The 25,394-nt window shown below is 42.3% G+C and overlaps 1 protein-coding gene across 2 annotated transcripts in view; it reads left to right on the top strand.

Annotated features, from left to right (window-relative positions):
- PIK3R1 (phosphoinositide-3-kinase regulatory subunit 1) overlaps nucleotides 1–25,394 on the top strand; it is an 85,743-nt gene that overhangs the window by 40,978 nt on the left and 19,371 nt on the right. For both annotated transcript variants that reach the window (XM_021076848.2, XM_021076847.2), the window contains exons 3-4: nucleotides 19,791–19,883; nucleotides 20,325–20,399. In XM_021076848.2, coding sequence (XP_020932507.1) covers nucleotides 19,791–19,883; nucleotides 20,325–20,399 — 168 coding nt within the window. The remainder of the gene's footprint in view (nucleotides 1–19,790; nucleotides 19,884–20,324; nucleotides 20,400–25,394) is intronic.

The raw sequence follows: 25,394 nt of genomic DNA on the forward strand, positions 1-25,394 counted from the left end.
ATAAATCTAGGATGGAACGTTGGTCTCTGGCAAAAGCGTTTTACTGCTTAGCTTCTGAGATCTCTACGTGGGGGATGAAATTTAACAGCAGCTGATATTCTAAAAGTAACAAAGAATTATTTCAGCCCCTGATTTGCAAAGTACTCACTTCTCAGTACTCTCAAAATTTTTGTCGGATAAAGATTTTTCCATACCACAGATGTGGAAGGAAGGACTCACTCGTTAGTGTTGTATAGAAACAAACGGTGAATTCAGGACTTTTCCGGGGTCGTGGAAGGTATTCATTCCTGCCCAAGCTATTTGCGAATAGCATCTTTATCTGGGTCAGCCTCTGATTCAGCCTCGTCATGTACTTCACCACTGGAGTAAACAAATGTCACTTGTTAGCTAGTTTTTCATGCCCTCAATGGACCAAACATTAATTTGAAGCCACACTCTGTGAAATAGTCCTTGGGGGAAAATAGGTTAGTGATTTTTATCGCAATAATAATGGGGGTTGGGAAAAACGCTGAAGCTTGCTTGTAATGATTGTATGTGTTTTCATATTGCTTTTCAGCCCCTCTACTTTCGTAATATTCTTTTAGTATTCCAGCCTAACTCAAACACTGTGTCACTTCTTATAACCTGAGAGGGAAACTGCGGGCAAGAGAGAAACATGATTGGCTCTCATTGTGAGGCAGTTACTCCCTCTCCAGTGTTGGTGTCTCTGGTCATTAATTGCTTTTGTAATGGGGAGATTATAATACGTACATTCATCAGTGTTCTTGTGTCAGCTGGAATTTATTTATGCTTTGCAAAATTCCCAAGAAATGGTGCTTGGAACTTTGGTCTGCAAGATTTTCACATTAAAATGCAGATAACATCTTCAGAAACCACAAAGACATGGGCTTTGCAGGCTTGGTAACTGAGTGCCTTTGTGATGTGGTTTTATTCTTTTTTCTGAAGCACCTGGTTGCAAGCAGTGGGACACTGAATTCTTAGGGGTGTTTTTACTGAAATCTTTAAAACTAAGGATCTGGGTATTCAGAACAGCACATCATTCAAAGCACCTTTGATGACCCCCAACTAGATGTTTTTCTGTTCTTTAATGATAACATCCTGAACTTATTTATTAACCCAGATCTTTCCCTCTCTTGACCCCCCCCCGCTCTTCTCTTTATCTAGTTTCTCTCTCTTTGTCTCTCTTGTCAAAAGAGAAACAAGAACCATATAAGATCATTTTGTAATCTTTTAAGTAGTCTAGAAATTTAAGATATCACTGTTATACTTCTTAATTTTACGGTTGCGGTATGAGGTAGATTACTGCTGAAGCACTAACAGCAAGCATGTTTTGGTGGCTTCAGTGATCTGAGCTTTGCAGAGGTCATCATGATGAACTAGAGCATTTTAAGCATCTTAATTAGACCCATTCTAATGATTCATTCATAGCCAAGTACTCAGGAACCATATATGTGGATGTATGTTTTCAAACAAGATCATGCCTGGAATTCTTCAACCAGAAGACTTTTGCTGGAGGCCTTATTAAAATAAGCTCCATCCCTCTGATATGACACGGGAAGTTTTGTCAATCTTTTCCATTTCATTGTGATTGTCTTTCATACCCTTCCTAAGAGACTGTTTTTTTTGCGCGAGGGTCGAGTGGCTGGATGAGGAGTGACCACAGGCTGCTGAGCAGTCTCCTGGCTGAAGGAGGAGGATTCTCAGGAGAGTGGGATAATGGAAGAAGAAGAATATGGCCACACTGGCGAAAAGGTTCAGGAAGAGAAGGCAGGGACACTCAGGAGGAGTTTCCTGGTTTTCGGTTGTGTCCAGGCCTTGCCCTGTGAGGAAGGTCAGTGCCCACACCTGGCCATTGGTGGCGTGGTGACCAGCTAGGTCGGCAGTGCATTAATATTCATCCTGTGGTCGAGAGTGGCTTCCTCAGGGCCTGGCCACGCCAGAGAGAGGCAGATACGCATGACTGGGGCCACATCAGCCACTGCTGTGATATGTACCACCAGGGACCTGGCCACTGCATGGCCTGCAGTCTGAGGTGAGAGCCCCAGGAGAGGTGAGGGCTGTGGGGCTCAGGCAAGCCCGGCTCCCTCCACCTCCTCTCGTCTTTCTCCTCTGCAGCATTTTGAATTAGAAGAGCAAGCAGAGGTGTTCATAATTCAAGGAAACGGGATGGATGGACAGTGGAAGCTGCCTCTTCATTGGGAGAAGCCACAAAGTTCCCTCTACCCACAAATTTCACCCCCTCTCATCTGCCGAAGAGCCTGCTGACCTGCACACATTACTGTGACAAAGTAACCCATTAATATAGGCCTGGCCTTTAGTAATTTAACTTTGGTCCTTTCATGCCTTTGGCTTGCTGTCTGGGCAAGACCCCAAAAAGGAGTCATGTAATCTGACAGTCAGGTCGGGTGGGGAAGGGGGCTTTCACTACTCTCTGAAGCTGTGATGCTTTTACGTGTATCCTGCAAAAGTGTCCATCCTTTGTTGGACAGTTTTTGCAGAACAGATTAGTAGATGTTTTCAAACATTGACTATATGTTGGGTTACTTGGGAGAGTTGTTTGGGTTTTGGTTTTTTCTAACATCATTAATGTCTTTTTATTCAACAGTAATCTCTGAGTTACTCGTATACCATCTTCAGGTGCTGGGGAAGGAAAGGTCTCTTACTTATGGGTGTGAAAATCTTGGTGAAGCATTACTTTAGGGTTTATATTCAGAATTGTTAGCAGAAGTACACAACACAGTCGCTCAGTTATTTTCAAACAGCAAGTTCATTTCATAACTTACTCGGAGAGCACTTGGAAAGATCTTAGAAATGGTAACCCACTCCATACAGTTTATGTCTAAGAAAACTGAGGTCCAAAAAGAGTCACCTTACAGGAGTCTAGCATTCATTCATTAAAAGGCTTCTTTTGTGTCAGGCACTTGATCCAGTGATGAACATCCTTGCTCTAGATCCCTGCTCTAGAGACACCACCCAGTGGAAAAGAGGCACAGGTGTCATTTAAACCTGGGTCAAACCAATTCTAAAGTGGGCTGCTCTTTCATGTATGTTAAGCAAACTGCCGACAGCCTCTTAAGTAAGAATCTCAAATGGGTCATAATCTATTGTAAGTTCCATCTTCTATCGTCCTCTTAGAACAAGAGTTCTTAAACATTTGTGGAGTAAGGGATCCCTTTATAAATGCATTCAGTCAGTTGATCACATGCCCTGTGTCCTGGTACAGTGTGTTTGGGGCATATTCCAGGAGTGACCTCCCAAAGCCTGCATTCTCTTGGTAATCTTGAGCCTCTTCCTTGAAAGATGGGTTTGCATCTGCCAAACTCTTTTCCAGCTCTTCAGTGCAGGCACTGTGGACCCAATTCTACAGACTGCACACTTCCTCCTGAGAGCCAGTTTGCTGGGTATCACCATAAAGTATCACATTATACTAGGGTTTAACCTGTGGAGTCAGGCCCTGACTCCACAGGTTAAAGGGACACCTCGAAAGCCATGCAAACTTGATAAACTCTCTGCATCAACAGTCTTACAAGGCACGAGCTCTTTCAAAATTCTGTGTGCCCTTCGTGGATTCAGACCTGGAGGCCCTATCCCAGAAAGCGCCTGGAGGTCTTAGAAGCACATTCACTGCAAAGCTCTCTTCTGTCCTTGCTGCCTTTCCTGAGTACTGAGTTTTGATTTGGTGCCTTTAAGCCATTTCTAATGTTATCATACCATCTGAGGTAGGAACTGCTTGCCGCTTCCAGTCTCTGCCACCCATGAAACATTTCACATTTGGAGAAAACAATGGCTTGACTTTCTAAAGGAAACAGTTTCTCTTCTGGGACTTTTTTTTTTTTTTTTTTTTTTTTTTTTTTTAACAAGTGTCAGGAGCTGGGCTGAAGCTTCACATTCTAGGTGCTTAGAAAAAGTCCAGTTGTAGGACTAGAAAGAAGCAAGCAGCCCAGGCACCTGCTGCGGGAGAGGCCGCCTTTGACAGCACAGGTTTCACTTAGGTTTCTCCACCCTTGTCCACAGCCCTGTGATTTAGCAGAAGTTTAAAGGCCAGAACGCCCTTCGTCTTGTAAGCCACACGGTTGAGAAATAGTCTCCGAGGTTTTATAAGAATGGGTACCAGAGTGGATGTATTAGAGACTTCGAATGGAAAGATACTGGGCTGTAAAAATATACACACCTTATCAGAAGGGTGCCTGCCTCTGCCTGTCAGTGTACGTAGACACTTCTACCTCTGCCCTTTTATTTTGATGACTGTTCATTTATCTTCTAGCAAATACCAGACATGTTAATGGTCACTACTTTTACAAATGAAATTATTTCAGCTCACACTGTCAAGATGTGAACCTACACAGACCTCAGATTTGCTGACTGGAGCAGCCTTCCCCTGATCATAGAAGCTTCTGTCAACTGCAGTCAGCAGCCTGTCTCTACCAGGAGGCACACACATACATGGAGTACATATTTTAGGGGTAGCCAGTAGCAGATGGAGAGCCATCAGCTGACACAGTGCTACTCATCGTGGCATTTTTGAAGAGCCAACTTCCAGGTCTGTGTAATGTCCTGACCCCTCACCAGGCACTCTGATGGACACCAGGCATCTGCTTCCTAGTATTCCAGCAGGTTCTGAGTATGTAATGAACCCCGTAGGTGCCCCTGTTCCCAGGCAACCAGGATTCTGTACCTTCACAGTAGGATTAAAGCTGATTTTACCCTTTCCACACTGAGTCAAGAACGCAGAACTCTGATCTTTTGGGATATAAGGAATATGGTTCTTTTTTTGTGTAGCCTTTTCGTTTTGCTTTTGAAACTAACATCTTCTCCACATAACCAAATTCACATTGAGACAAACCAAAGGCTGTCCTTCTAGGGCCGTGCTGTCCAGTACAAGGTCCTCTGGCCACATGTCACAGCTACATTGAACCATGGGAATGTAGCTGGTCCAAATTGGGATGGGCTATGAGTATATATTAAAAAAATTGTCAAATAGCTTATTAATAACAACTTTTACATTGGTTATTTGTTGAAGCGATAATATTTTGGATGTATAGTATTAAATAAAAGATTACATTTTCATCTCTTTCTTTTTGGTGGTAATGTGGCTACTAGAACATTTGAAGTTACATGCATGGCTTACACTTGGACCCCACTTGGATTGAAGGTACTGACAATCACTCTCTGAATATCTAGAATAATCTCTACTCGATGACTGTTTCGCATATTCTGTTGGATTTCTTTTCATGTCTATCTCTGTCTTTTCTTCCAAAATGAAGGATCAACTGGGAGGAGTCAAGACCTTGGAAATGATCCCTGTCATACTGTGATGTTCAAAGATGGAGAGGGTTGACTGGGAAGTTCTGCTCTGATTTGTGAGCCCAGCATCCTAGAGTCTACCGTGGGGCTCAAAAAATACAGTAAATACGGTCACGGCTCTTCTTGAGTGGCTGTCTGCTTTCCAGATCTGTCCATTGACTAGGGAACTCTCATCAGCTTTCTTTTTCTTTCTAATTTTGTTGTCTGGCTCTTGGCAGCCCGTTTCCAGAGCAGTGCACCAAGGAAAGGTGCAGTTTTTAAAGAAAGCACATACTGTATGGCACTCCGTGGTCTGACACTCACTTAGCACCCGAAGATCCCTTGTGAAGGAGCTGCCGTTTTGTTCTCTAAACCAGATGACCTCTTTCAGTTAAATCCTAGCTCTGAGTGGTACAGCTGTGTGAGCCTAGACAAAGCACTTAACCTCTCTGAGCCTCAGTTTTCCCTGATGTAAAATGGAGATGATAATAGACCCTTCCTCATCATGAGATAATTGCAGGAGAACAACTTGGCACAGTACCTGGCACATGATAAATGTTACCCACTATTAGTAGTTTCTTGGTAATAAGAGCCTCAGCTACCAAGGGCAGTCTTTAGTATTTTATTCCTGATCTTGTGTGATTTGGAATTCTTTCCTTACCACATTTTGGAGAATGTATTGTTTTTGAGATGTTCACATGCCACGTCCCCTCAGCAGGGAATGGATAAACTTACAAAGATCTAGGGTTTGGGGACCAGCAGTTGCCTCTGAGTATCATGAATTCTCATTAACCCCTTTACCTCTTTTATCACTGGTATTTGTCCCCATTGATGGCATAGATCCTAAGCTCTTTCTGCATGGACCCTCCCACCTCTTAGCGCCCAGTGTGCGTGGGTCAGATATCTCAAAACGTTGCAAGGAACTGCATTTACAAGCATCGTAACTCAGAAACCAGAAGAGGATGAACAGAGCATCCTCTGCAGGAGAGACCAAAGGTGAAGTAGAAAGAGCGGGACCCTTGGATTCAAACAGACAAGGGTTGTGGTATCTGCTCTGCCAAATGCTAATCAAGCCATCTTGCTTTATCCGTCTCCCCACTCCGAGTCTTTCCCATGCACAAAATGAGACTGATGGACTTCTCAAGGCTCTTACCATGACTCGAGGAAATAACCAAAGGGAATAGAGGAGTATCTAGGCCAGTGGCTGCTCAACCAACCCCTCCCCACTTCTTCCTTCCTCACTTGGCCGCAGTTTCATGATCTCCAGCTCCCATCTGTCTACATCATGATGTATAGAAATGTAACTCAGTTGGAGTGCGTTACATCCTCTGATCTGTACAGCCATGACCTTGGAGTACATTGAACTAACATGTAGTTAGTTGTCTTTTGTTAGATTCACATACAGACACGGGAGAAAGGTTTTAGTTCTCTTGAATTTAGTGTCCATTCTGGCAAGGTGAAACTTGAAAACACTTTAAGGAAAGTTTTCCCTTCCCTGTTAGAAATTTTTGGTTAAAGTATCCAAATGAAATAAAATGAAATTTTGCCATTTCTCCATTTATTTAATGTATTTAATTTACCCCTCCACCCTCATCTTTGAAGTGAGGTTTTGCTTGGTGCCAACACCAACCACCCCCCCAGGTGCCTATGATTTTTTGCCAGATTTGCAGCAACAAAGTCGCCAAAGAGAATATAGAGTTATTTTTAGAGTAATTCTTGATTAAATGTAATTTAGTAATTCTATGTTGGTCACATGATCGCCTTAACTTCTATCTCCAAATCATGCAATTTTAAGAACGAGAAAATTATTTTAGGAGTGCTCGTTGTGGCTCAGTGGTTAACGAACCCGACTAGTAACCATGAGGTTGCGGGTTCAATGCCCGGCCTTGCTCAGTGGGTTAAGGATCCGGCATTGCTCTGAGCTGTGGTGTAGGTCACAGCCGTGGCTTGGATCTGGTGTCGCTGTGGCATAGGCTGGCAGCTACAGCTCCGATTAGACCCCTAGCCTGGGAACCTCCATATGCCGCTGGTGTGGCCCTAAAAAGACAAAGGACAATAAATAAATAAAAATAAATAAAAAAGAACAGGAATGTACCAAAACATTTAAAAAAAGAGAGAGAGAGAAATTATTTTAGAATGTCTTAGCTAAATCTTACTGCTTCACTGATACAGAATGAAAAACTCAGAGATATAAGTATTTTCCCCAAAGTTCTCCCATCTGTCATTGACAGGTCCGGAACTCATTTCCTTACCTATTGTCTTTTTCTTTTTTTTTTTTTTTCCTACTGTGACACAATGGCTTTTCAGTTGTTTTTCATGTGATAGAGTAACAATCCTGCATAGGTATGGCATTTAATAGTGATTTTTTTAAAAAACAGAAGTCACAGAAAGGATGTGATGTGTTAAAAAAAACCCTAATTTTTAGTTTCTGAAATAGATTACATTCGTGTAATACCCAGAATGAATTGTAAAGTCTAAAATGAAACTCTTCAGTCTTTAAAAGGCTTATGCAAAAAGTGACCAACAGGGGGAAACCTAATACAGCCTTTTGGATTAATTTGCTTAACTTCTAGCCCCTTTTAAAAAATTACCCAAGCTCCTGTTGAAGCCAGCAAAAAACATCTGTTGATTTATTTATAGTCACAATTTCTAAGAAGCATATTCTATAGCAGATGAAAAAGTAGTTGACAGCTCATAATTCAAAAAGTTACTGAGGCCTAATCTAATGGAACAAAATGTACAAAACTCACTCCCGTGGTTCAGGCCCTATCGCTTCCCTTTCACCCGAAGACAGAAGTGGTGTACGAAGCAGAGCATAGATTGTTCTGATGGTTCAGAACAGGCCGCTGTGAGGTGAGGATGCAGAAAGGAGTGGCCTGCCGTGACCAGTGATTGCTTTCACCTCCGGGCCAGCCTCCTCCGGCCCCTGGGTCCTTTCCATTAACAGCATCGCAGGTATTTCCATCCTCATAGGAAACTGGCATTTTTCTAAGCATCCTCTCTTCTCACTGGGAAGTTTGAGCCGGGTGTTACCTACACAATGTCACCAACGTAGTTTCTATCAAGAATCTAAAGTGTGGATGAAAGTGATGAATCCTTCCATATCTGGGTCAAGCTGAACTTTTGACTTGACTTCTTTTCTTGGACCGCTTGTTTTATTTGACATAATAGCCGCTTTTCCTTAGCTGACTTCTAAGCAACTAGAAAAAATACACCCATGCCTCAAATACCACCTCGCTCTATTTTTAGCCCACTTCTGATCACTTTTTGTGGGGAGCATAGTCAGATTTCTCTCTATAATCCATATATATTTTATAGGTTGCTTCTGTCCGTAGGACCTACTATGTATTGTAATTTTTCTTTAAAAAACTACTTTTTTATTTGGTCTGCACAAACAAGTCTCAATCACATAGGACTGTGTATTTTTCTGTAGTTTTTTGAAAATTTAATATGATCCAACTGCTACCCAGCTGACCCATCCAAAATTGTTATCCTGGAGTTCCCGTCGTGGCACAGTGGTTAAGGAATCCGACTAGAAACCATTAGGTTGCGGGTTCAATCCCTGCCCTTGCTCAGTGGGTTAAGGATCCGGCGTTGCTGAGAGCTGTGGTGTAGGTTGCAGACGTGGCTCGGATCCCCTGTTGCTGTGGCTCTGGCCTAGGCCAGCAGCTACAGCTCCGATTCGACTCCTAGCCTGGGAACCTCCATATGCCGAGGGAGCGGCCAAAGAAATGGCAAAAAGACAAAAAAAAAAAAAAAAAATTGTTATCCTTAAAAAGAAAATCATATCCAGAAGAAGTCCATGGATTTTTTTTAGCTGAGAGGTGAATAGCCTCTTGTTACTAATGATCGTCATTTATTACGAGATGGGAGAATTCATTAGCCAACCAGAAATGCTCAAATTGGTCTGAGGTATCAAAAGTATTGCTCTTTTTTTTTTTTTTTTTTTTTTCTGACTCTGATTCCTCATGCAATTGTTAATGGTTGTATCTTATATTTATTGTTTATATGGATAGCTTAGTTTTCTATTAGTGATTTTAAAAACTATATTAAAAAATATGATAAAATAGTATCTTCCTTTCTTAATTTTCTTTGTAGGCTGATAGAGAATTTTCTGTTCAGTTATTTTCAGGCCGCTTATCTTTTTCACCTTCATTTTCTTTTTCTCCCTAGTTCTATAGACACATTATCCTTTTCCTTTTCTCTCCCTCCTTGATATGAGCACTTTAACTCCTTTCATATCCTTATTAAACATAGCTTGTTAACATTTCATTTTGGAATCCTTTGAAATTTAAGTTTGTGTGTGTGAGAGACAGAGTGTATATTTTTTTCTAAATTATTTTCTAGGCCCTTTCCCCATCTGATGATTAACCAAAATAAAGTCCCTTTGTACCTTGCTGAAAGTGATGTTAGCCAGCTATATTTAGCTAAATAAAACCCATTACATCCTTGGGGAAGAATGTGCTTAGTTTAGCCTTATGAGAAAATATTTAATAAATGCTGTCCTGAAAATATTTAGCCTGGCTGGGTTGGACTGGCGGGGGTTCAATCCTGATAAAGCAGAGGCGATGGCAAGAAGCTGGCCCTCTAGTTCAAGTTCAGGTTGAACAGACGCTCCTTTTGTCACGAAGGGTTGTAACTGGGGGTCTCCGGTTGCCAAGTGCATTACCATAGGTATCCTGCAAAGATTTCCCGCCCCCTTCTCCTGGCTCTTTAACCTCCAGAATGGCGTCATGCAGCCCATAGGCCTAAAGAGGCAATGAGGTTCATGCAGTGGTCCTGGCTCCCTTTCAAGTCCATCAGTTCTTTAGAATCCTAGCTTTACCACTGAGTGCTGGCTTGTCTTTGACTCACTTGCTTCACTTTTCTTAGCTTCGGTTTCCTCCCCTGTAAAATGGGGACAATGATAAAACCACACAAGGGTCTGCAGGCTAAAGGAGACAAAACACATGAAGCGTTGGAGTTCCCGTCATGGTGCAGTGGTTAACAAATCTGACTAGAAACCATGAGGTTGCGGGTTCAATCCCTGCCCTTGCTCAGTGGGTTACAGATCCGGCGTTGCCGTGAGCTGTGGTGTAGGTTGCAGACGCGGCTGGCAGCTACAGCTCTGATTCATCCCCTAGCCTGGGGACCTCCATATACCGAGGGAGCGGCCCTAGATAAAGCAAAGAGACAAAAAAAAAAACGCGTGATGCGTTGAGCCATTTCCAACACTAATTGCTCAGTGCTAACTATCGGTAGCCGTAGGACAAGGGGTAATTTGTCACATCAGCCTTTCTGATAGTCCCTAACCCCACCCCACCCCCAAACGCAGGCTAAATTTTAAAGAGTTGAATTCTTTTGAATGTGATGAGATGTAAAAAGCTTTGGTGTGGGCATCAGAGGAACTGGGTTCTAGCCCTTGGCCTTAACTTCTTTGGGACCCTGGGCAAGTTGTGATCCATGTGATCTCTCCCCACACAACAGGGCACAGATGCATCGGGCAGCAGAGTATCTACTGCTCATCTCTCCTTGGAGAGCTAGTTGGGCATGAGAGCAGAGCTAATTAGATTTGATAGCAGGACCTTCTGAAGCAGGCAGTGTCACCTGCCTGACACCTGTTTGGTGTTGGGCCCTGGGATCTGGGGTACCATCTGCCCGTGAAGCCCAAGTCATTCAAGCACCAGGTTATCAGTATGGAGATTCATCACTTAGAGGCTCTCTCCCACGGCAATCTGGATTTCCTCTCTCTGACTGGTGGGCTCCCTCTCCATCCTTGCTACTCAGAGTGTGGTCTGAGGACCAGCAGCATGGACATCCCCAGCGAGCTTATTGGAAATGCAAAATCCCCAACCTCAGCCTCATCTCCTGAATCCAGTTAGTAAAACACATTAAAGTTTAGGAAGCACTGTCTGAAACAGCTCCCCTTGGCAATATTCTGACATAAGAGGATGCTTACTAAACACCTATAGAAGTGGTATTTAACATTCTTTTTTTTTTTCCCTAGACTTAAGTGTTTCTTTCCACCCTTTGGGTATAGTGTGTTGATGTATTAGGTAGCTCAGGCTGCCATGACAAAAATACCATATCCTGAATGGCCTAAACCACAAAAATCTGTCTCAGTTTGGTTCATGTGGCTAAAAGACTGAGATCCAGGAGTCAGCATGCGTGGGTTCTGGTGGGGGCCCTTGCCTGGCTTGCAGACAGTGCCTCGTTTTGTGTTCTCATGTGGCAGAGAGAGAGAGAGAGAGGGAGAGAGAGAAGAAGCTCTCTGGTGCCTTTTCTTGTAAGGGCACTAATCCCATCAGGATGGCCCCACCCTCATGATATCATCTTACCTAATTACCTCCCAGAGGTCCCATCTCCAGATGCTATCCCAATGCGAGTTAAGGCTTCAACATATGATTTTGGAGGGATGCAGTTCAGTCCGTGGCAGCTAGTTTCTGCAACTTACTTTGAGATGCATTCAAAAGAAAGTAAGATGGGCTGATGGAAAGATATGTAATAAATATAGTAAAATGTTAATTATAGAATCTGGGATGAGGATATATGTTCACAAATGTCAAGGGGAAAAAAAAAAAAAAGCCCTGCTCTTTCTGTAGTTCCTGGAATGGAAGCTGGCAGCTCTTTTCTCTGATTTCCATCCAGGCTTTCTTAAAACTGCCTTGCTGGGCAAATCTGCCTCTTCTGCAGTTCCCCCCGCCACCCCCACTCTCTCCTTGGTCAGCCAGCGTCCTGCTTCTGTGCTGTGAGTTAGTGAACTTCCAACCTCAATTAAAAAAACACTTCTTTCTAGTTTCTGGTTTCATCAGTTGTGTCTTTCTGTCTAGTTTCTCTCTTCTGATCAGAGGTTCCTTCGATTCTTGTGAGATTGGGGCTTCTCAGATTACATTGGAAGAGCCTGCTTTATTGTTCGTAAGTATTTCTAACATTTTCTGCATTTGACTGTGCAATCCATCATCAGATAAAAGTGGGAGAGAAGTGAGTGCCTCCACAGTCTGACCAGAGCCCTGAGGGCACAAGCATGGCTCACCTGGAGCCCTCACCTCCCTCTTGTTAAGGGGGCTCCCATGGCTTTCTCTTTACCACCTCACTTATCTGCAGTTCAAGGTATTTGCTAGCCAGGGGGAATGTCCTGACTTGCTTGATTGGGGAGAAGTGCATAAACTGGTCTTACCATTTTACTTAAACATACCTGTAAGTACTATTGTTGCCCACCTGTGGGAACAAGCATCTAATACCTCCATGTCACATGACACCCATATCCCAGTTACCTGTTAAATTGGGGAGCCTTGGTGGGAAAGATGGGGAACAACATAGGTTTCTTTTCTTAACTGGAATTTGTAGACTCTCGCGGAGAGAAACAGGTTCAAGTCAAACTCAGACACTTCATGAGCTTTGTGACCAAATGACTTCTTAATTTTTCTTAGCAGTTTCTTATCACTCTCAATTTAAAGGCAAGGTTGATAGGGAACTTATAAGAAAAATTAGTGAAAGAATGTCTAAAATACTTAGTGCAGGAGTTCCCCTTGTGGCTCAGTGGTTAAGGGGGGTGACTAGTATCTATGAGGGCTCAGGTTCGATCCCTGGCCTCGCTCAGAGGGTTAAGTATCCCACGTTGCCATGAGCTGTGGCATAGCTCTTCGCAGACGGGTTTGGATCCTGCATTGCTGGCGCTATGGTGTAGGCCCTGGGCTACAGCTCTATGTGCTTCAGGTGCAGCCCTAAAAAGACAAAAAGAGAAAAAAAAATTTTTTTTAAATAGATAAAATAGAATACTTAGTAAGGCGGTGTGATTCCTTACTGACGTTCGTAATATTCATTCAACAAATAGTTAAGCACCCATTGTGTCACCTGATTTTCCCTTCTTTCCTTCCCTTTTGGGGCCTCTCAGTCATACTTGATATTTAGTCTTTCTAAATCATTCGCCTCCTGAAGTTCCGGGGACTCAACTAAATTATTTTCCTGGTGGGGATAGGAGGGAGCCCCTTTCTCTTTCCCATTTATCCTCTACCCAGCATCATAATTTGCTATATGCTGTAAATCGTAATCTTTAAATCAGACTCCAATTTAGGTGATAAGAATCACAATTAATTAGACTAGCCTGTCAAAGATTAAATGTAATCTTGCATTTCAATTATCTCAACGCCAAGGCTTTAGCTCCAGCCATCAGAAGTGCAGCTGTAATGTCTGCCTATGTTTAATAAAGTCTTTGCCTGCTCTTTGTTTCCTGTATTGCTTGTCTAGAAATAAATTAAGTAGGCAGAGGATCTCAGATCCCTTTCATTTGTTTTTAAGCTGTGGGGCAGAAGAGATATAAATGCAAGATGAAAAACTTAAAAGTTACTAAAACCTAATTAGTTCAGAGTATCTGAAAAGATTTGCAAACTTCTTATTTAAATCTGTTGACAGCTCTTTTAATTCCTTCCAACTAGTTATCGCTGATAACAGTATAGTTGTGGCTGAAGATTTACTTTCACATCTCTTCTTTCTACTCCCATTTCCAGTCACCCTTTTTTATTTACTTATTTATTTATTGCCATGCCAGTGGCATGTGGAAGTTCCTGGGCCAGAGATCAAACCTATACCATGGCAGTGATCCAAGCAGCTGCAGTGACAATGCTCAATCCTTCCTTTATTGTCTGCGCCACAAGGGAACTCCACAGTTGCCCTTGTTTTCGTTTTTTTTTTTCTTCCTCCTCCTCCAAAGGAAAAGTCCTTGTTCCCACTAAGCTCCATATCATTCCAACTTCATCTTTCCTTTATATTCAGAAAACTGAAGTATAATAACTCAGACCTTATCAGGGAAAAGTGCAATGTATTTTAAATAATGTGATAATGTAGGTATGACTCATTAGATAACTTCTGAAAAGATATTGAGTGTTTTCATATATAGAAAGGCAAACTGCAGATGTTCACTCTGTTAAATATGCTTCCAGCTTGCCACCTTAAAAAAGTTCCGAGAATTCTTATAATTCTTAATTATAATAATTTCTGGGAGTTCCCACTGTGGTGAAGTGGGATCAGTGGCATCTCTGCAGCATCAGGACACAGGTTTGAATCCTGGGCCTGGCATAGTGGGTGAAAGAATCTGGCATTGCCGAGGTTGCCATGTAGGTCACAGCTGCAACTCAGATCTGATCCTTAACCTGCCAAATCCATATGTTGCAGGGCAGCCTAAAATGAAAAAAAAAGAAAAAAAGTTTCTGGTCTTAAAATTTGCCAGTGCAATTGGCTATTTTAAAAACCTGTTAATAATAATGAAAAAAGATTGCATGAATAATTCGAAGTTAACAGCAGCTACCCATTAGTTTGTGCTTTGCTACATGCTAGGCACTCTGCTTACCCATGTTTGTCTATATATCACTCATTTAGTCCTTGTTATACTTAAAATTATTCTCATGTCACAGATGAAGAAACCGAGGTTCAAGTTAATTAGCATACCCTAAGTGGCAAAACCAAGATTAAAACCCAGCTGTCTTTGGCTTTAAACCTAACAGTTTTAATAATTTATCCACTACTGATTAAACAGGTGTGGTCCAAAATGAAGGAACTCAGAATTGTTTTGTTTGCGGTTTTTAGATGCATTATCTTAGCCAGCATTCGTTATGGCTTTGCCCATAGAACTTGAGAAGTTTAAACGTTCAAGATATTAGCCATATAGGCATAAAGTATGAACGTGCTTATAAGGTGTATTTAAGGAAAGTATTTGGGGTTTTTTTAGATTTTTGCCCACCAGAATGTACATTTTTTTCATTTGAAAGAATGAGGGAGATTGTGTCAGACAGGAGTAAAGTTTTGATTGAGCAACAGTTAAAAGACAAGCATCTTAATTTAATATTGATCCACACTTTGCATATACTTTCTGTGTATTTGTGTTACATTTTAAAAGGTAAGTGGCAGTTTTTTATGTACTTCCAAGCTCCTTCCATCAGTAATGAAATACTTGGCTTGGGCAGTCTCTGGAGTCCAGAATTTCAGCTTAAATTTTCCATTCATCCGTGCCAGGCAGTAACTCTAAAATATCTTTTTTTTTTTTTTTTTTTTTTTTTTAATGGAGAAGGCTCCAAAAGGTGCAGCTGTGTGCTGGTTTCATCTTGCACTTTGTAGCGGTGTTGGCACCGTTTACCGTGAGGAATGCCACTGTCTCCCACACGCCACTGGTGCCCAAGGACTGTTCAGGCCTGTCCGTGTTAGTGGTATGGGAAGGGCCTAAGTTGGGAGAGAAGGGCTCTTCTGTTCCATGTGATTGGTTGTCACCAGGGCAAGTGGGGAGGGGAGAGCGGAGTGGGGAGACCTAGTGGAAAATGCAGCTCTGATGTGTCATCAAAAATTTCTTCTGCAACCTGGGACACCTCGTTCACTGGTGTCCTTGTTAAGGACCAATTCCCCTTTTCCTTTGAAATAATACATGTCTTGGCTTCACCACCGCTTTTAGAGCCTTCTGCTCTTCTTGTCTTCTTTCTCCTTAAGCGATACGGATTTCTTCTGATGAAAAATGATTCCCCAAATGAAAAACTGATGTTGGACTGAAGTAGGGGAGTTGAAAATTCACCCAGAGTTTTAAGAGTAGACTTGGCTATCCAGACATACACACTGGCTACAGCCAGATTTAAAAAAAAAAAAAAAATTCTTCATTCAGGTGTAAAAGTCTGTCTGGAAGGCGAAATCAAGTGAGAATTGATGTGTCAACTTGATGAGAATCATGCTCTGGTAATTTGTGTTTTGTTTGATAGTCGCCATATATAATCTCTGTATATTTAAATATGCATATTTAGTTATATCACATTTTAGTTTATTGAACTGTGTGATATGGTACTTTATCATGGACTTTTCAGAGGACAACTTGCCAAATTTGGTACTTCCTAGCAACTGTCATTTCCTGTTGGAATTTCCTAAGGTGGGATCTAACAGAAATGTAAATATTGACCTTGTATATTTGATAAAATTAAAGGAATGGTGGATTTTAGGGTTGTTGAAATAATTAGTATTTTGCTTTAGAACGGCATTTTCGACTTTCGCTGCTAATTGATCCTGGTGCCCAAAGTGGAAAATGTGAACTTTAAAGGCTTCTTGTGTAGTGCTTCCTCATTCCCTATGTTTAAACATTTTAAAGGGGAAATGGATTGAATCATAGATATTGTGCTAGAGAATAGGAAATCCTTGAATTGTTACTTTAAAAAGTCTTCTCTCTTTGTAAAATTTACCTTTTAACATTCCCATGGCAAAACTTTGATCAGGTAGGATGGATTTCTCTACTTGGGTAATATACTTTCTTCAATATTAAAAATTCAGTGATATGTTCAGTCAATATAGTACAAAAGGAGTACCTGTACTCCACACTATATGGTCTAGTTTTTTCTTATTAAAATATTCCAGGGTGCACTTTGTGAGGTGTTGTTGCAAGGACCTGGTCGCCATCACAATGCTTTTTAGAAACTTCATGTAGCATTTGAATGAGTAAAACCAGTGGTATTTTGCAGCTCAGGATATGGAAAGGTAACTACCATATTTGCCAGAGACACATTGAAAGGCTAAGGAAATAAGGTAGTGTGCCCCCCACCCCCACCTTCTTCAAGCTGAAGTGAAGAAATAAGAGCAGTAGAAACAACTTTATATGTAGTATTTGCCAACCCAGTAATAGAACAACTGTCAGATGCATATTTCAATCACTGTTAAGTGAAATCTCTAATTATCACTTAACTTCCATATTTGCCTGCAGAAATGATTGTGTTGATAAGATTCTAGAAGGCGATAAACCTTGATTAAGTAATTCCATTTTCAGTTGCCAACTTTATTAAAAAAAAAAATGCCTGTGTAATTTATGAAGAACAGGAAGGAGGAACTAGGCATGTTGGTTGGACGAGTGTTGTGTGGATTTGTGGGTTCCTGTGTTTGCTGTTTAGCTTTTAGCTTTCTGGACCTTGGCATGTGCTGTGAGCTCTGTAAGTTTGAGAGGACCATGGAGAAACACTACAGTGAGCCCCCATTAGTAACATGTCCCTACCTTTATGTTTTCCTTCTGTCACCTTATGCTGCTGGGATGATATTTTGCACAGTGTAGAAAGCATTTACGGGGGAGGAGGTTTTTGTGAGCTGATCAGCTCAGGCAAAGGGAAGTAGTTGATCATTTGTCAGAGGAAATGAAATGTTGTGCTCTTTCATTTTCTAGTATTTCTTGTTTTAAATCTTAACCGTGCTTTCAATGCTCAAGACTACAAACCTTGCAAGGTATTGGTGTTTCTAGCACTTTTTCAGGTATCCTCATATTTTTATAGATTTTGGCCGAAGTTATTGCTGGATTTTTGTCAGGCAGGGGGTGAGGGTTACCCAGATGGATTTGCTTCTCCTAATAGCATGTCCTAAAATGTACTGTTAACCCAAAACAGATTGCTGGTTCCCTTCCTGGCTCTCCTGATTCAGGGAGTTTGTGGTCGTACCCAGGCATCTGTCTTCCACAGGTTCTCCCCGTGATCCATTGGTGCAGGCAGGCGGGGGAAAAACACGGGTGCGGTGATGTTCCCACTCAGCTCTCCTCATCGTGACCATCATTATGGCATCTAGCGGCATATCTGTCCTGCCTTTATGCCTTTGTAAAATGTGTTTGAGTGCTGTTGCCATGGGACAAAGTGGCCCAGGAAACTGAGTGATAACCTTTGTATGCCCTGAGTTCAGGTGCTGAAGCCCATGTCTGGTTCCTTGTTCTCGGGGACAGCTTTATCATGGGCTCTTTGTAGCACAAAGTCAACTTGGGAATCTTTTAGCTACTGTTGGCAAAATTTGCCCTGGCTCAGATTATAGGCTTCTTCAATACCGTGGTCACCAGCCAGATAGACCTATTTCACTTTAAATCAGTAAGTATTAAAAAATTCACTTCCTCCTTTGCAGTAGCTCCACTTTCAAGTGCTCAGCAGCACCTGTTGGGTGGCACAACTAATAGAACATTCCATCATCACAGCAGGTTTTATGGGAGGGTGCTGCTCTACGATTTCCTTCCGTAACATAGCTCTTCTCCTTTTATCGTGGGCAGTTAGAATGGCTAATAGAGTTAGGTGGCAAGATCACATTATAGTCTATCTCAGGGAATACTGCAACCTAAAGGGGTCTTAGAGTCTAGGGTTTGGGTTTTCAAAATGACAGAAATGAGGTTAAAATTTAACAACATAAGCTGACTTTACTCTTGTCTTGTGAATCTGTTCTTTTCCCATGCTGACTCAGTACTAGAAAGATGGGCTTCATTAGACATTTGCTTATTAACCTGGTACGTGGCTTATAATAAAGAATCACACCACTAAGATCTCATTGAGATGACGTTGTCAGTATTCAGTTTTTCTTAGATTATATAAACTATTCCTAGATAAAAGTACATACCTTTATGAACCTTAAGTGTCTAAAAGTTTATTGATGGCTGATAAACAGACTACACATGTAGCTATTTTCATTTACTCATTTACTCATATTCTGCAGTTTGAGGAATTTGACATGAGTCTATTTAGCTCCCTCTTCTGGTATATTATGAGAAAAATATTTTTACTTAAGATGGTTTCATGTATTTGTGGAGTAAAGATACAGTTACCAGTGTAAGGTTGAAGGACATTATTTGTGTCATCCAATTGGATTTTATTTCTTTTGTATCGTTGGGTAAAACATGTAGGTAAAGCATGGAAAAACAGTTTACGAAGGCATTACATTTCTTAAGATGGTAACTGACCAAAACATACGTAAGCAGATAAAGGCTTTTCTACAGCACATGCACAAGCACTCCATTGAATGTCAAGTGGCGGGGGGGTCATTTGTACTGGCTTTGTCTCTGATAGTAAGCTCACCCCCACATTTGTGGGACTTGGGGCAAGAGCACAGAAGGAGGCCCAAGTGACCCTGTGTCTAAATATTTTAAAGTTATAAATCACAATAACAGATGTTTAGTAAAATCTGTTCTGGCCCCCTACCTGGACAGTGATTTCTTCACAATGACCAGGAGGCCAGATTTGCATTTAGGTTTCTTGGGTTCTGAGTTTTGCCCTAAGAGCATGGTGATATCGAAAGTGTTGCCCGGACCCACCCCTGCCTTGGCCCTGCACCTGCACTGCCAGGGACCTTGCAAATCCAGACTCCATGCAGTCCTGAGCCCCACCCCCCTCAGCCTCCACCCACTCCCGGGGCCCAAGGGGGTTCCCCTGAAGGGCGGTCAGCCCTGGGGAGGATAGACCCTGGGGAAGAGGCCTCAGAGGCCACTGGGGCAAGGGAGCCTGGGCTTCTGGGAAGTGTTCCTAGTGTGTCCTAGGAGAGAAGCAGCAAGCCAGTCCCCTTGGCCCCCAAAACTCTTCACACTGTGGGAAGAGCCACAGCTGGAGGGTGGCCATGGAGGAGCCTTCTGAAGCACAGGGCGCTCTCTTGTTCCTGCCTGAGCTTGCCGCTGTCTCGGTAGAACATGACTTTGTGTCTTGGTGTTCTTCATTGTTGTCTGAGGCACCGGACTCCCCCAGAGTACACATAACCCATAACCGTGGGGTTCTGTTTATTTGCAGCTTCAACTCTTCCAGACCTGGCAGAGCAGTTTGCCCCTCCTGATGTCGCCCCGCCTCTTCTCATCAAGCTAGTGGAAGCCATTGAAAAGAAAGGTAATACAGCTGGTAGAGGCGATTGGTGAACGGGTTGTGGCCTGATTTCCTAGGTGTTATCCTTTGTATTTGCCTCCTGGGCATTCATTAAATGCATTCCCTGCCACCTGTGCTGGACACAAAAGCTTTGGGTTGTTGTGGCCTGGGGAGATACTCTTAGTCTGACTCATAACCCCATACTGATGTGTCATTTTACTGTACGGAAACGATTAAATTCTCCATAACTTAATAAATATAATTAACTTGCTCCTTCATGGCCAGATGATTTTGCCAAAATTATTGACATGCTAGATAAGATAAATAGGAGGAGTTGACTTCCAAGAATATTTGGTACACATCTAGAATAGATACTGGATGGAGACTGGAATGTCTTTCTGGCAGCAGGCTCCCAGGTTCTCCAGAGAGTTGTGTTTTGCATGCTCAGTCTGTTTTGTGTCCTAGGTCTGGAATGTCCAACTCTATATAGAACACAGAGCTCCAGCAGCACAGCAGAATTACGACAGCTTCTTGATTGTGGTGAGTGTCATGGGGCCAGAAATATAAATGGGAAAGGTCTTACCTTTCTGTTTCAGCTAATGCACAAAACACTTAAACTGAACCACACAACGTTCTCAGTTTGAAGGGAGCTCAAAAATCACACACACTTCCCTCTGCCCTCTTATGGCAAGAGTGCAGACCTTTGATGTTTGTCTTCTGAGTTGGTGTGTGTTTGCCCGCCTGCCTGCAGGTGTGTTGGCTATCATCACAGCCATGCACCTCTGGGTCCTGCGGAAATTGCCAGGGAGGGAAACAGCCTGAGATTTCTCTGGCTCTGCTCATCTACCATCTTTCTCTGAGCCTACCATTGGCTACATCTAATTTATCTGGACCGGTTGACAAAAATATTTATAAGTCTGTGTCACTTAACAAATGTCTTTTTTTTTACTTTTTCCCCTTTCTCTCTTTCCTTTTCCTTCCCCTTTCCCTTTCTGTCTTCCTTCCTTTCTTTTCTCCTCTTTCCTTCCTTCCTTGCCTTTTCATGCCATATTTACCTCAAGTAACATCATGATATTGTTATATTCTGTAGTGTACTGGTAGACCAGTTCTCTGGGGGTGAGGGGAAAGCCCTGGTTTGTAGTAGCACTTACCCATTTCTGTGGTGTAAATAGTCCCACCATGATTAATTTCAAGCCAGCAACTGAAATTATTACTGAATTCCAACTTGGGAAGGATTGTGAGCCAGTACAAGTCAGCTCTAGCTCTTGCCATTGGTTAAATGACATCAACACATTCAGCCAGGTGGTGGCTTGATTCTTTGCCCCTTCTCTCCTCTGCCATACAGAATAAAACTGTCCGAATATGCATACATTTATTTGCCACCATTCCAGCAAGTCATCTTCTAGAATCTTTCAGATCCTCCGTTCCCTCCCAATATTTTTCTTTTTATTACTCATTTTTTCCTTCACCTTATTTTAACTGCATTTGGGTGCCTGAACCAAAAGGAGTGAAACCCAGCTTTAGGAGGAGCACTTTCAGACATGTAGTTGTGCAAAGAGCGCCCACAAGATATTTGATAAATGAAAACTTGAAGGCTGAGGCAGCTTTAACATGAGGCAGCTTATGAAAATTTCTAGAAAAGATGTTTCTGGGAAGAAAGGAGATTAGATCTTTATCATTGAATAGTTTCACTTGAAATGTACTGCCCGAATGTTTGAAGCTTTTAAAAAAAAAATTCTTTTAACTTTCTTTTCTCCCTCGTACATGGAAACCAGTCTTAGCACACACACAGGGCAGATACTTCTACACACACATAGAGTAGGTCATTAAATGTTGACTGGCAGAAAAATCAAGATGAAAAGACTTGTTTTTCTTTATTTCTAACAGCTTTACCAGGGTGTTAAAGGAAACACTGAATTTTGTCCTAGCCAATTGAAATAGAGATACATGTTTTGGTCAAAAAATTGGTCAAATTGAACATGTTAAAAGTCACAGGAAATGTTTAGACTTCAGAGACTGATGAAATGGGAGTTATTTGAGAAACAGTGGTTAAGCTTTTAAAGGTAACCAAAAACAAAATGATGCAGTTGAGCTTAAAAAAAAAAAGCTTCACACCACCTGTGAGATGGAATAAATAACCAAAATTCACGTCAACAAGATATTTTGACCGACAGCTTTCTTTCCACATTTGAGACCAAAACACATGTAGAAAACTGGTTTCCCTCAGATTCTGTGCTATAAAAGTGAATTTTGTGGCAAAACAAAAAGAATAAACACTATCTCAGTTTAAGAGTGGATCTTCCAGGACTGTTCCAGCCTGAGGATTTTTCAGTTTATAAAAAATGATGTAAGTCACTTTCATTAAAAACAAAAAGCATGGCTTTTAACAAACCCTGTGATTTAACTAGTGTCTAAAAAGGGCAGACTTGGGTGGAGGACAACAGCCCACTTTTTTTATTAGCACTCACTAAGTTATTTCATCCACACATCAGTCTTGTGATATAAGTATAGGGACTGCTGATGATAAAGCTGTGACTTGCATCCAAATTGTTCTGACTCTAAAGTTCTTACTCTCCCACCCCCCATATTGCCCTAAAATAAATTATTTCTTTTTTCCCTTGTTTGAATTTAAATGGGTAGATCCTCTTCCCCAAACTCCCCTCCCCCCTCTCTTTTGGTTTCTCTTAACCTGAATCAGGCTTTTTCTTTAAAAGTTATCACAAGAGGAGTTCGTGTTGTGGCTCAGTGGTTAACGAATCCGACTAGGAACCATGAGGTTGTAGGTTCGATCCCTGGCCTTGCTCAGTGGGTTAAGGATTCGGCATTGCAATGAGCTCTGGTGTAGGTTGCAGGCATGGCTCAGATTCCACATTGCTGTGGCTCTGGCATGGGCCAGTGGCTACAGCTCTCATTGCACCCCTAGCCTGGGAACCTCCATGTGCCACGGGAGCAGCCCTAGCAAAAAAGACCAAAAAAAAAAAAAAAATGTTATGACAAGAATAAACAATGTGTGGTGATGCATGTTAACCAGACCTACAGAGTGGGGACCAGTTTCACAGTGGTGTATACAAATAGTGCATCATTGTGTTGTACACCTGAAACTACATACAACACAACAGGTTATATATTCAGTTAGACATCCATTTTCAAAAGCAGGCCTTCTCAGCCTCAGCCCTCTGGACGATTTAGGATGGATAATCCTTTGCTGTGAGGGGCCCTTCTGTGCCTTGTAGGATGTTCAGCAACACCCCTGGCTTCTACACGCTAGATGCCAGTGCGCTTTTCCCCCAGTTGTGACAGTCAAAAATGTCTCCCGATATTGGCAGATTTCTCCTGAGAGTAGGGGTGGGGCAGGAAGTTTGAAGACCCCAACTGAGAACCACTTAGCGATCAGTTGGAGAGGGAACTCCATTCCAGTGGGAAAAGGGGTGACGTATTGGAGAGTTTGCTGGTTACCTGTCATGTGAGTAGATTCATGAAAAGCTGGTAGAAGAGGATGTAACCCCCCTCCCCCCACAACCCACACCTCAGGATTGGGTTCCCAAGTCATCACATGACAGATGTGTATACGTCTGGGAGGAGGATTTTAGGAAAAGGAGACTTCTAGAACAGAAGTCAGAAACTCCAAGGAGCTTCAGAAGCTATCTTAAAAAAATAAATAAATAGAACATCTTGCATGAATTTGAGTGGAATTTGACATAAGGTGAGCTTCTCCAAAGACTTGAAATAGGGGTATTTCTTATTTTAATTGTTTTTTATTATAGTTGACTTACAGTGTTGTGTCAGTTTCTGCTGTGCAGCATAGTGACCAGTCGTACATATACATACATTCTTTTTCTCGTACCATCTTCCATCATGTTCTACCTCAAGAGATTAGATGTGGTTCCTTGTGCTGTACAGTAGGAGCTAGGGTTATTTCATGCAGAAGCTAAAAAGGCTCTTTGGAATACACCTCATGGGTTAGAGAAGGGTTCTGGTGATTAGCATCACTTTTAGAATTCAGTACACAAACATTTAGCAAGCACATTCTCTGCTGAGCTTTGAGGGATGTGAGAAGAGCAGGTGACAGGCCCAGTCCATGCCTGTGAGGGACGGTCAGTCTAGGAGAGAGACATGTAATGACCATACTGATTGGGATGTGTCGTGTCAGGGGTGGCTTGTCCATACTGCTCTTGGACAGAGGTGGCAGCAGAAACCCCGCCTGAAGGAGGGACATGTGGAATATTTAACTTCTTCATGGGTATACCTCATTACCAAATGGTTTACCGCCATCATGTAGGATGAGAAAATTAAGTAAGATGAGTTTGTTGGGCCAAGTGGTATTACATGAAGTATCCAAGGAGGCACACTAGCGGTGGGCAGCAGCTTGCCATGCAGTTAGCAGCTATGGAATGTTCACGGGGGATGCGTACGTGGTTTTGTTGACAGTCACACAAGTAGTTGCAGCACTTACCACATGGATTCTTTATGCAAAGACCTAGTCTTGCCCTTTCCCACACTTACTAGAGATGTGATATGCCTCTGGTTAGTTCCTTGTGGGATGTTTAAGTGACCCAGCCTCTTGCTTCTCCATCTTTTCCTTCTTTTCCTCAGACTAACCTCTCCACATTTGCTACAGATGGACTTTCCTGAGCTTTCTGGTATTGCGTGATTATCTTTCATAAGATCTGCTTAGTCAGTGGGACAGGTTTGGCTTATGATGACAATGCGTCCAGGGAACTTGGGTAGCTTCCGGCTCCACCTGGAGTGCCTGGTGATACCACACCTGGTTCACGGGCACCCAGGATGCCTCTGCTCCTTCTCACACTGAGCACCTGGGGGAGATCTTTGATTCTTTCTCATCCTCTCCTTGGCCACAGCCCAGTCCCATCAATCACCTGGTTTTGTTACTTCTTTTTTTTTTTTAATTTTTTAAATTATAGTTGATATGCAGTGTTCTGTCAGTTTCTGCTGTACAGCAAAGTGACCCAGTCATACCTCTGTATATACACACTCTTTTTCTCACATTATCCTCCATTGTGTTCCATCACAAGTGACTAGATATACTTCCCTGTGCCATACAGCAGGATCTCATTGCTTATCCACTCCAAATGCAATAGTTATGTTACTTCTTGATAACGTCTCCCCCATTCCAGGACTGTCCTGGAATCCAAGTCGCCGTGAATGGTATTGGCACTTCCAGCATCACTCCTTCCTGACTTATTTTGAACATCATGATTGATGAAGCTGTTTAAAAATGTAGCTTTCTGCTCCTCAGCTGCCCTGTTCTCCACTGAGTACTCAAGTCTCCAGATAACAACGTCCCCTCCCGTCACCAGTGTGTCCTGTGACACACTGCAGCAGCCATGGTCTTTCCTGCCCCAGCACCCCTTCTTTCTGCCAGGCTCTGTTCTAACCCCAGGCACTCAGAGACCAGCTGTGGTTCCTGTCGTCCCAGGGTTGAGATGCCTGATCACTCTTCCAGCAGAAGAATTTACTCAACAGACTGCTTATCTTAGCTTTCTCCTGTGATAGTTCTGTGCCCACCAGTTAGGT

Source organism: Sus scrofa, chromosome 16, assembly GCF_054392235.1.
Source record: "Sus scrofa isolate SSC_HxYL_T2T_F1_AM1 chromosome 16, Sscrofa_HxYL_maternal_Yorkshire_Landrace_v2.0, whole genome shotgun sequence".
Taxonomy (NCBI): domain Eukaryota; kingdom Metazoa; phylum Chordata; class Mammalia; order Artiodactyla; family Suidae; genus Sus; species Sus scrofa.